Source organism: Lethenteron reissneri, chromosome 41 (assembly GCF_015708825.2).
Source record: "Lethenteron reissneri isolate LAM-NWPU_2019-01 chromosome 41, ASM1570882v1, whole genome shotgun sequence".
NCBI classification, from domain to species: Eukaryota; Metazoa; Chordata; class Hyperoartia; order Petromyzontiformes; family Petromyzontidae; genus Lethenteron; species Lethenteron reissneri.
Genome location: NC_083819.1, coordinates 4634029 through 4646203, shown reverse-complemented (window position 1 = coordinate 4646203; position 12175 = coordinate 4634029). Strand labels below are relative to the sequence as shown.

The 12175-nt window shown below is 49.2% G+C and overlaps 1 protein-coding gene across 1 annotated transcript; it reads left to right on the top strand.

Moving 5' to 3' along the window:
- The first annotated feature begins 774 nt into the window (after nt 1-774).
- LOC133352601 (galectin-3-like) lies at nt 775-7052 on the top strand. The gene is made up of 4 exons (XM_061568345.1): nt 775-949; nt 3757-3845; nt 5406-5577; nt 6353-7052. Exons 1-4 carry the CDS (start codon nt 938-940, stop codon nt 6500-6502), a joined length of 423 nt encoding a protein of 140 aa, XP_061424329.1. The 5' UTR covers nt 775-937; the 3' UTR covers nt 6503-7052.
- Nucleotides 7053-12175: the final 5123 nt, after the last annotated feature.

Below are 12175 nucleotides of genomic sequence, written 5' to 3'. Positions count from 1 at the left end.
CAAATATTCTTCATTGTTATTGGCCGTGAGCAGTTATCGAACTCGGGTCGCCGGGTTCAGTAGCACGGTGTGCTAACCACTGCACCACGCCCCACTACACACACAATCCAGCGTGATGCAAAAATGTTTTAACATTTCTGATAATTTGCAACAACACCACGAGAAATGTGCCTCCAGGCTCTGGAGACCACCTGAAGAAGATTCCACGCACGCGTTGACAACGATGGCGAGCAGGTGGAGACTCTTTGACTTTTTGAAGCTATTAACATTTACATTTGTTATCATGTTACAGTCTATTATCCGTAATTTTCCATCAAAAGCGATAATCCCATATGAGTGTTACAATATTTTGAAGCACCTTGCATTTATACGGTATCTTAACATTATAAACTAGTATAAATCACTAGCGTCGTTGCAAAAAAATATCAGTATATACCGAAATATACGTATTCATGTATTAATGACTTAATTCGTGATTTTATTTTAACCATTCCTCTTCTACGCGCCACCGCGTGCAGCGTGTTTACCAACTATCAGGCGCGTGCAGCGTGTACACGACCGAACTTGTATGCTTGTGAACGGGGGAAGTTGGGCACCATTGAAGCCGATGCCCATCACGTTTGGTGGGTCAAAGATGCCTGGAATTTTGAACAGCAACAAAACAGAAATGCTGCCCCGACCAGTATTTCAAGCCTCCAGCCACATGGGAACGGGGCGTTCTCGAAGTACGGCCCCTGCATCTACCTATCGCTCATCACGCCCACGGCCACCCATTTAAAATCCCACTGTGCGCCGGCCTAACACGCCCTCTTGGGGGGCCGGTATAAAAGAAGAGCGACCGTCAGGTCCACCACCACCACCTTTCTTATATTCGTCAGCAGCGAGCGCCGAATAATCATCATTATCAACTACTACTACTACCACCACCACCATTATCATGGGATCATTGGTAAGTTTCAGCGTCTCTTGTGAACGGTTCTAAAATTGAGTGCAGATCTCGTAAGCTAAGCGGCGATTGATCCTGGTGAGTACAATATTTTTTGTTTGAATGGTTAAGCTGCCTGGGAGTAACAATGTGTGGTTAGGTGAGCATTGGGGGGCTGTGGGTTTGAATGGCCATTACTGGGTCATAAGTGTAGTGTGCGTTGTTGGCCTTCTGTTGTTTCAAAATAACATTTGGGTGCAATTCTCGAAAGTTAAGCAAAGGCCGAGCCTGGTTAACGCTATGCTGAAATGTGAATTGCAGGGTGTGGTTAGCTTCGGGCTGTGGAGTGGCCATTCCAGCAATGCGTGCACAGATGATCATTAGGTGTGTAGAGGAGCTCTTGGGCTAAGCCACTCTCCACTCTCGTGATAGAGTTTCTCCGGGTACTGCAATTCTCACGCGAATCCAAACGCCCATGAATGATAATGGCCCAACATCGCAATGTGGTGGAAACTTGAAATGTTGATTGAAATTGAGACGATACTATGGATTGATAATTAAAACAACGAATAGTAAAACAATGAATGTACGTCATGTATTGATCCCCTGCTGGAAGAAGGCCTCTGAAAGCCTTTTGGTTGTTATTTTTTTGTCATTTCACCATACTAGTCAGTGCGGGTTTGTAAAGGGTGGGTTTCGGACCGGTTCAGTTGTGCATTCACCACTGATATTAGCCGGAGCTAGGAATCTGCATGTCTGGGTCGTCACGGGTTCACTATGCAGTGTTGTTAACCACTGCGCTACCGCTCCTTCCATCAATACGCATTTCGTTGCCTAGACTTTTAAATTACTGTAAGATGGACTTTTTGTCTTGGCTCAATTAGCCGTGGCCGGGAATCGAACTCGGGTCACAGAGTTCACAGCACAGCGCGCTCACCGCTGCCCATCGCCTGCAACGCATTTGCCTGAAAAGTTAAAAGCAAATCCCCTTCGCGCTCCACTTTTGTCGCGGAATTCGTCATCGAAACACCGCGGATTAATGACACAAAACGTGCAGCCAACCAATGAGAAATTACTCGTGATGGTTCCGCGGAACGCGATGCAGTTCCTGCCGGACGGACAAGCTGTCTGTCGTGCGACCTCTTTTTCGATCATTCTAATCCGATCGCAGGACCAGCCCGGGGGATACTTACACGGTAACGATTAGCACAGTCGACTTTAAATCCAGATGCGGCCGGTTCGATCTCACGGTTACGACCGTCGAAACCTCTGCCTCCTAACTACCCTTCACCCACCCTCCTCGTCCGTGCCCATTTTGCCACTTCACGCATGTGCCCCATACCCAGCTGCCTCTCGTCCACGTTGTACCCATCGGACAACGCTCACTCACCTACACCTTCCACCTTTCCTATCCCAGCAACATCGGCTCCATTCCCAGCCCCGTCCCTCACTCCATTCCGTCACCTCCCTCGCTGACCGCCATCGGCTTGCATTTTAAAGCGCCCTGGAAAGGACGCTATATCCGAAATATAATAGAAAGCAATGGGCAAAATCATGAAATTCCCCCCCCACCTCCTTTGTCGACCCAGCAGTATAATAAATGGGTACACCACGGGCAATAATCACCGATGGCGAGTGGTGGGGTAAAGTGTAAAGTGTGGGCGCTCCCCCACCTCCTTCCAAGACGTCTGGCTAGTGTGGACGAGTAGGCCAAAGTCCCTCCTTTAGGAGAACCTTCCGCCGGCAGCGTGAGCGAAAGATGCTGAGGCTCCACTTTAACCTTTACCGGCCAAGAGCGGTCGGAGCCGTGAAACTGGAGAATCTCTAAACGCGTTATCGTGATCATGAGGCTTGCCCGTACAGTGCTGTTGTATAGGCTACCTGTTCATGCGGAAAAAAGCTGAAGGGGACGGGAATTAAAAGGGCCCTTTTTAAAGTTGGTCACTAGCCAAACTTACAAATGTGGAGTTGGGTAGAAAAACGTGAAATTCAAATACGGGTGTAATTTTCAAGTTGCTTTATCTCTATAGTAACACAAACCCCACCACTATGGCTGTATGTAATACGTCAATGGCTCGACACGGCCACCAAGGAGATTATCGCCATGCCAGCAGGGAGGAAAAAGTCGGTTTGAGCAAGTCTGACCCCTTACAATCCTTGGTGTGCAATGAAGAAAGGCCATTCCCCGAAACGTCGCCTGTTTATAAATTACCTATTAAGGCCACACACAGTTGTTATTGACGAATGTGAGTTTGTCGTTATACTGTGCTTGTGCGCAATTTACGCAAAATCATCGCCAAACGCATGTTTTTTTTTAAATCCTTTATAATATGTTCACTTGCTTGCTTAGGACCGTGCAAATCTTTCGGTCGTTTTTTAACCCACTTCCCGTGACCCAATCGAGCTGATATTTTCCACACAGACTCGTTGTGCGTGACAATTGATGTTCGTGAAATTTTTTTTCTAAAATGTTACACTTTTTAGGACAAAAATATTATATTTAATTACCAATTGCTTAATGGTGCAATGCAATCATCTGACCCATAGGTGGCAACCATCTCAAGCCAGAGGATGAGAGGACTCTAGCCGCCACGCATATAAAGGATTTATAGTGAAAAACTTTGTTTTTACGGGTTCTACTTGTTAAGTTGCTACTTTTATTATCCATTTTTTTTGTTCCCTCACCACGAGAATGGTGGAAACGCCATTAAATTCCCATCTGGTCGACAGAATTCCTAAACGCTTCTGGTCAGTCTGGCCGAGGGGTGACAACAGAGATTCCTGAAATCCCACCCCGTGGCTGCTTTGTCCACCCCCCTCCTCTCTCGCAGGAGGTGCCCTATGAGCTGCCGGTGGCTGATGCCGTGAACTTCGGGTGGTGCCTGACGGTGCGTGGAGCCATCTTGGACAACCCAACCGGGTACCACGACCTGCCCCCCACCCACCTTCCCCCAAGCTTACGTAACACAATTGCACAGTTTGTGTTACAGATCGTATTGCGCTACAAAGACAAAGGTGCCCCCGTGTAGCCTCAACGTAAATGCTGGGGCAAGTGCTGTTGGCGAGCACCTGACGAAAGCAGAAACGGTGCACGAAATGGGTGGTTGGCCAGCAACACACCCGGCCGCCTTTGTCTCTCCATTGCTGGTGTTTGTTCACACCGCACCGGGTGCTCATTTTAGGCTGAGTCGACCTAGGGGCGGCCCAGGACCGGTTCTGATAATCGTCACTGGTGTTGGCCGCGAGCGGGAATCGAACTCGGCTTCATAGCGCGGCGTGCCAACCGCTACACTACCGCTCCCCACACGCCCTATACACGCATGCACACACACACACTGTATTTACCGTACACAATGTCCTATTGCGAGGGGCGTAACGCAGATGCAGACATAATAGCAACGTCCCGAGGTGATTAAGGTGGGAGGGATGGGGGGGCTGCCACTACCACCCACCCCCTCCTTTGGATCCACACCTGACATCATGATGCTCAAGTAATGAATACCAATTCTGGAAATGGCGTTACTTTCGTCGTCAAGAGTTTGTTGTTTGCCGTAACGCAGGTGTACTGTGCCGTGTGCAAGGAGCCGAGTCCCGAAACGCCGACGGAATTGAGAACCGCCACTTTTTTAATTGGGCATTGGCGCACGAGAAATTAAAGACTCCCCAAACGTATTTGCACAACCGCGATCTAACCCAAAAAGCTTTATTGTGAATATTGGTCGCGAAAGCCGAGGCATTACACTGAGCATGTGATCAACTTAACGCACATCGTATGCCTGGTATATATGATGAACTTCTTTTGCACCGTACGTAGTCAACCATGCCGATCGGAGGTTCTGAGTAAGGGCCACGAGCTGAACCTAAAGCGGTTCTACAGAAATGAGTTTTCAATTTGGATTGAAAAGTGCATAGCTCCAGTGGCGCACTGTAGTGCTATTGCAAGCGTAAGGTGGCATGGAGCATTCTACAAGATTTGGAATCGGTTGGGATTTGTTCTCCTTAAATTTCGATACATATCCATTGGAAATAATCTATGGTGTGTGAAAATCTCCCCAATGTCATCCGAAGGAATAAAAAAAAATCCACATGCATTGAAAATAACCAATTTTTCATGCACACGATTCGACCAATTTTAACAGGATTTTAATCAGAAGTAAGGAATCTGTTTTGATTGCATAATACGGCACTTCATTTCTCACCAGATCTATTCTGGAACGCCGTTAGTGGAGCGAGGTAGTTGGCAGATGGTTAGCAAAAGGCCCAGTAAAGGTGGACCGTTGGGCTAAGGGTTTCCAACCACATCCCAGCATAGGCCCAAACATCTACTTTGTGTATGGAGGATGTGGGGTGCCGGATGCGAAAATATTTTCCAGGTCACGTATCCAGCTGAAACGACCCAGGCTAATTGTTTCGACTATGTTTGAATGTATTCTAAAAAAGTATTTTTTTGTCGACAACGACCGTCTGTCGATGTCGTCAGATTCACGCTGAACCTGCGCACCGCCGACGGGAATATCGCGCTGCACTTGAACCCGCGCTTCCAGGACGATGACGCTGGCCGCGTCGTCGTCCTCAACTCGCAGCTCGGCGACAGCTGGGGCTCCGAGGAGCGGCCCGGAGTGTTCCCGTTCTCTCCGGGTGAGCCGTTCGAGGTGAGCTCAACGTTAACGCTTTCACACGTTTGTTACGGTGTGTGTGTGTGTGTGCGCGCGCTGTTGTGGAGTGACTCATGCAGCCAGCTATGGCTGCAGGGTTTTGGTAGTACATGTTGTTTATGCCATTTATTGTGAAAATTCCGTCAGTTCCTATGATTGCTTTTTCATTGCTTTCATAGCTTTATTTTGGTGATTTCGAAAAGTGTATTGGTTTAGCCATGTTTGTTTGTTGTACAGAGTTAGACTGATGGCCTTAATCTAAGTTGTCTTGTGGTTGTTGTTGTTGTTGTTGTTTGACTTGCATCCCACTGGGATTTTTGCACACAGCGTTGGTGTACGGTGTTTTTTCTGCAATATTTTGCTGTCTTTTCTTGGATTTTCTGTTTGCACTTAGTCACATATTCACTTTAAGATGTTTTTTGTTTGTTGCGGTTGCACCCGATTCAAGAGCCGAATGGCTCACAGGGCCATACCTAATAAATTAACTTGTATGTCTTCATCAACCACGGGGGAGCGGTGAGTGTGCCGCGCGACTCGCGTTTGATTCCCACTCACGGCCAACATAAGATACTATCTGAACCGGTCCTGGACCTCCCCTAGGTCGACGCGGCCTCAAATGAGTACCTGGTGCAATGTGTAAACATCAGCCCTCGGAGACGAAGGGGGCTGGGCGTGGTTACTGGCCACCCACCCCCTCGTGTGCCACGTCAACTTTTGTAGATGCCACTACTCGCTAACGGCAGCACACTCGCCCACAACGCTGTCTTCGTAGGTGAGGCTGCGGTGCTGCGAGGACGTGTGGCGCGTGGAGGTGAACGACGTGATCCCGCTGTGCGACTTCCGCCACCGCGCCGAGGCCTCCAGCATCACCGGCGTCCACATCTCTGGCGACGTCTCCCTCTCCGCCGTCGAGACTTCCTAGGGCACCCCAGTGGGGAGACGGCAGCGCTCGCTTGACGCTCTGCGTCCGCGTGGTGCGGTGGTCTCGTCGCTGTCATTTTCTGATACCTTTGGGCCCGATCTTAGTGGGTTTGTAGAAATGCGGTTGAGTTGGGGGGGGGGGGGGGGCTTTTTTTGTAAAGCCTGTTTTGGTGATCTCCACCAAAAAATTTGGCAGGATTATTTTCCACTGCAATATGAAGCAGCACCCGATTGTTTTGCTTTCTGCTTGTATCGGGTAACTTCTTTGAGCCGAAACAATGCAAATTTTGTGATGTAATCTCTCTGCTTGCTTCACTTTCCTGTGATCACCGCTGGCAATGTCAGCATCGCAGGAGGTGAGCCCGTGGGGTCGTTCGCAATGCCCTTCTGGCTTAACGCGAGTGGCTGAACGTTCCACCCCGCTAGTGGCACTGCAGTACCGACACATTGATAATTGCGGAGGAAGGTTGAACGGCTCGAGATTGTTGTCGCTGACGAGTGAATGCATTTTTTTGCCGTTGCTTGGCAAGGGAAATAAATTCGCAAACTGCTCCAAATGTGCGGCGTGGTCATTGTGGCGCGCGAGATTTATTTTCAAGTCTCTCGCCGGTGCTTCGTCTGCCCGAGATTGCTCCGTCGCGTCCGGTGTTGTCCGTCTCGTCCATCGCGTCCTCTCCCCCGGTTTGCTTCGAGCGTTTAGCCCAAGGGAAATATTGGCAACATTTATCACACACAAAACAAGAGTGGAGTTTTGCATCCACGCTTGAGCATTCGAGAACCTCCTGAACCTATCGTTCTTCTCGTGACGCTCCACCTCGGCACCGCCCCCCGTAGACTCCGCACCGCCCATACACATTCAGCAGACTCTCTAAACCCCCTTTCACGCCTCTCTTAAAGCCTCGCCTCTTCGCCATTGCTAATTTTTTTCCCTCCCCTCACCTTTCCTCCTCTTCCCTGCCCTGTTGACCCCTACGTGCCCTCTGTTCCGGTCACTCATTCTTCGGCTCTTGCACTGCCCCTGCCATCTAAGTCAATATTGTGTTGCCGAATTTTGAAACTGTTTCAAGTGCCTTGAGGTATGGTGCTCTAAATATTATAAAGTCAGATTCTGATTATTTGAATCTTCGACTATTGTTTCACGCCTGCTGTGAGGCAACGGAGGCTCGCCATAGCCTTGCAGGTACACTGTACCGATAATTTACTGACTGAACCAGTTTCCATCTATGTTGCGGAAACAAGGGCCAGTTTAAGATATTTTTTAAAATGTACTTCGTTTAAAAGTGACTGCATTAAACGTGGTACGGGAGCATGCATAAAAAAACCCACATCGACAATGGCTTTATAACGGAACATGCGCAGCGTAGGCTGACATTTCGAGCAAATGTCCTTTTCGTGACCAATAATGCGGACATTTATTTATTTCAATCCTAATCTCCAGTTCCTTGCATTGTACAATCGTCAGCCATGATCAATCCACTGCTGACTAAAGGCCTCCCCAAGGCATTGCTCATGGGTCTGCGATGGAATAATGCAACCAAGAGCAGAGCTCCCCACGTGATTTTGTAGATGTCCCCTTGGATGTGTTACTAATATAATAGCAATTGCCAAAAGGACAACACATTCGGAAACACTAAGGCCTTTAAAGGAAAAATGATAGAGGCGATGAGTTGGCCAATTGCCCTTCTTAATAGCACTTAATCCGATTCTTAGGAGATGAGGTGGATATGGGTCGGAGACTGCACGCTTCACCGTGGGACCCGATGAGAATAAGATTTTTAATGACACCAGTTTTAAAATCGGCAGGATTATTTACCCGATATTAACGATTGAATAATGCACAAACCCTTAAAAAAAGTGTTACGATATAAACTCCTCTAGATTAAAAGTAACATGATTAAACGTTGCTGTTGTGGTGCCACAGCGACGGGGCCGCTCTGCCGAGCCAGGGAGCCGCCCGGCTTCCCCCACCGCACTGCCCCCCCATCACCCCCCCCCCCCCCCACATAAGCACACACCCGCACGCATTCCCCCCCCCCCCCCCATAGATCTGGAAGGGAAGGTTACCTGATCGACCGGTTTTTATCCGAGAGACCCTTATCGGGATTAATTCTCACGGTTTCCGGCGATCAGGGAATTGGATGACCTCCCCCGTGCTACGTGGCACCGCGGCGCTGCGGCCGGCCTTAATATGGTGTGGTCGCGGCGTGGGGCATTTGGCCACCGCGGTTGAGGCGCATTTCCCCCCACACACGCGAGTATCGACGGGGCAGGCAGAGGGAATAAGCATTGTGATGGAGGAGCTTCATTAGAAAACACGCAGGCACCATTATTAGGGGAGTTAAAGGAGAAGGCTATTAGTATGAATAACCTGGAGAGCGGGGTCACGCGGGCAGCCGTGCACAAATTCCCACGGCGCGCCTTTGTGATGGACACCGCCGCATGAACCTCGATGACGGGGGCCTGCGTGAGAAAAGGATTGATTGGAATTTGCGCCGTGCAGGTCGCTCATTGATTAGCGGAACAAAGGCACCGCGGAGCTGCCTGGCCCGGGCGAGGGGGGCGCGTGCCATTGTTTGGAGTTCACGCCGCGCGGACAACGGATTAATTAGCATAGCGAAGGCGCACGATGCGTGGGAAGGGGGTAGAGGTCCGGGAATCAGGATAAATGGAGAGCGTAGAGGGGAAATCGCTCTCTTACTCCAGCGCCAGGCGACCAGACGCAGCTCCAGCCAGCGACCCGGACGTCCGTGCGACGCACCGAGGCGCGCGGTGAGCACAAGGATCAGCGGACCGCCGTGGACACTTAACAGTGAGTAAGAAGGTGAATTAGAATCATAGCAGATAAATCGGGAATAGGTATAGAGGTATCAGCGTAGGCCAGCCTCGTCGACTCACTGATTTAACATCTAGTTCCAGGTAGCGGATAATAAATCATTAATAGCGAAGCGTGGTCTCGCGTGATCTTGTCGTGCAGCGTGAGCGTGTGGGTGCGCGGGTGCACACAGTGGTTCGCCACGTGAGTGAGCGCTGCGCAGAGCTGAGCGTGGGTGAGCGTGTGTACGCAGTGGTTCTGTAGTGCTGCGGCTCGCCTCGGGGGAGCGCTGCGCAGAGCGGTGCGAGAGTGGGTGTCGCGTGTGTTCACTCCGTGTGTGACACAGGTGCACGATCATAACGCGAGTAGTCAGTGTGGAGTTGGAGTGCACGGCGCGGTGTGTGTGTGCGTGCATACGTTCGTTACGTGTCGGATATGGATGCGCATTGGTAACGTGCCGCACAGGGCTATACTGCGAGCACGGCGTTTGATTGACGATGATGTGCGCACGTGTGCTCGCAGCGTGGGAGCGCGGCGCGAGGCTGTAACAGTAGGGGCGTCGCGTTCGAATGCCGGCGAAACCGTAGCGGGTAATAGGGAGGTGGGGTAACGTAAACGTATAGGGGGATGCAGGCGGGAGGGACCCCGGGGGCCAACGGCCCCCACACTGTCACATTTCATTGAGGACGAGGCACAATGCACTTGGCAATATATTCCTGGGCCCCAATAATTTCAATGAAATAATAACTGCGATGCAATTCACGAGGCGGAGAAATCTGAGAAACGAAACGAGGCACGCGAATATGAATCCGAAAATAAAGTGACGCTCAAAGGGATGTATCAATAAAACCACTAGCGTCGTTGCTTATAGATTCTGACATCGATCAGCAGCCACTGTCTCCTTGTCGTATCTGTACCTCCACACATTAAAGTATCTTGCACTCTCCAACACACCGGCGTGCTGTACTAGTGACGAATTGGCACGTTCGGTTTATGCGACAACCCTTATTAGACTGAGACCTCCTTTACCAGTGGCAAAATATAGTGATAGGTTTTTACCCTTTCAACTGGTACAAAAACTGACACCTTTATACAAGGCATCATGTTTGCAATAACCACAACACAAGCAGTCAAAATGAAAACAAAAAGAAAATCACAATAACCCTTATTAGTTTGCATGTGTCGGTTAGTGGTGGGTTTAACGACACATATTTTACGCGATCTAACCCAAAAAAAACCTGCTGTGGGTATTGGTCGTGAAAGTCTACGTGTTAAACTTGCAAACCCGTTTGCCGCATGGCAATCTGGGGGTGGGGGGGGGGGTGCAACATTTCACCAGCATCGGTTCAACACGAACAACAGGCTCTGGACCCGTCTCGACATTTAGTGTCTCGCCACTCGTATCGTGAAGAGAGAGGGGGGGGGGGGGCCTTTGCCTGTACGATGGGCAGTTCATCAGCATTGATTAAAGTAAGGCTGACTGCTGATGAGACACTGTCACCACCACCATCACGCATCCATCATCAGCTGCCACCAAGGCTGACACAGTCGGGTTTTTTTACAATCGGGTTTAATTGTCTTTTTATATTAAACCCGATCATCTGAGATTGGGAGAATCCGGTTTAATTGGTTAAAAAAAAACCCGATGCCTGCCGCTGGAAAAATCGGGTTTTCTCCACCCATGGCTGCTACCACCACCACCAGTGCCTGCGTTGTGTGGATACTATTATAAATACAAACCACGTGGCTTTTTGCGTCTCGCAATATGGTGAGTCCGTGGTAAGATGATGTCACTGCTGCCCTCCCTCGTGCTGTTTAAACGCGATGACGTCATTGCATATGGGAGCACCGCCCAACGATGGAAGCGCGCGCCTAGGCAACGGTCGCCACGGGAGACGGTTGCTAGGAGACGGGAGGACGGGCTCCCATTGGACGAGACGCACGTGGTCGCCTCAACGAGTTAACGACTTGAACGGCCGCATTCGGTGCGTGGATGCACACCGCAACGTCGCTGCAAGCTCTCGTACGTAAACTTTACGATTATTTTGTTTAATGTAACGTTGAATTTCGCTTTGGAGGTAGATAAAGAAGTGATGTTGAGATTGGCGATAGTTTATATCGGGCCGTGAAGTGGTGACGGCCAAAGTAAATGTTGAGTATCGTACGATCCATGGGCTAGAGGCATTGCACTTGCGCTACAAACTCCGTCATCTGAGTTCGCTTCTTGTCCATGGCTAATGTCAATGTCCCCATCAACAACCCGCATTGACCATCGTGGTGAAGTATGGTCAAACAACCCCCAAATTGGTGCGGGGGAATGCCTTCAATCAGCAGTGGGTTGACATTTGGCTCTAAAGTATGTAATTTAATTATGTTGTTGATCGTGATTTCAGTCATGAGTGAATTCGCGTGTATGATGAGACTAAGGCTGATGATGAATTAGTAAATATATACTTAGAAGTTCTAGATTTGAAGTTTTCGTGACTGCAAGGATCCATACTCTTTGTTTTTTTTGGTAAAGGCACGTAGGTGAAAAAAAAACAACTAAATTAAATCACGACGTTTTGGAAGCAACACAAGCATCCGTCATCAGGTGTGACCGCTCCAGCAAAATTACTGTAGCGTGTGATTGCCGCTACAGTAATTTAATTGAGTTGTTTTATCTGTATTTTATTTTGTTTTCACCTACGTGACTTTACCGTAAAAAAAACTAAAGAGTATAGTAAATATATACTTAGAAGTGTTGAAGGACTTGCCCGGTCCTCTATGGATGCAACTGTCAACTGCCGCAAGGAAAGACTTCAATTATAAAAAATATATATTTAGTGATGTACAAGCACTGATAAAAAAAAACCCACATTC

What these genes read in the sequence shown, in the direction of transcription:
- LOC133352601 (XM_061568345.1), top strand. An exon ending in ATCTTGGACAACCCAACCGG is followed by an intron (nt 3,846 to 5,405) that starts GTACCACGACCT and finishes CGATGTCGTCAG; the next exon opens with ATTCACGCTGAACCTGCGCA. An exon ending in CTCCGGGTGAGCCGTTCGAG is followed by an intron (nt 5,578 to 6,352) that starts GTGAGCTCAACG and finishes CTGTCTTCGTAG; the next exon opens with GTGAGGCTGCGGTGCTGCGA.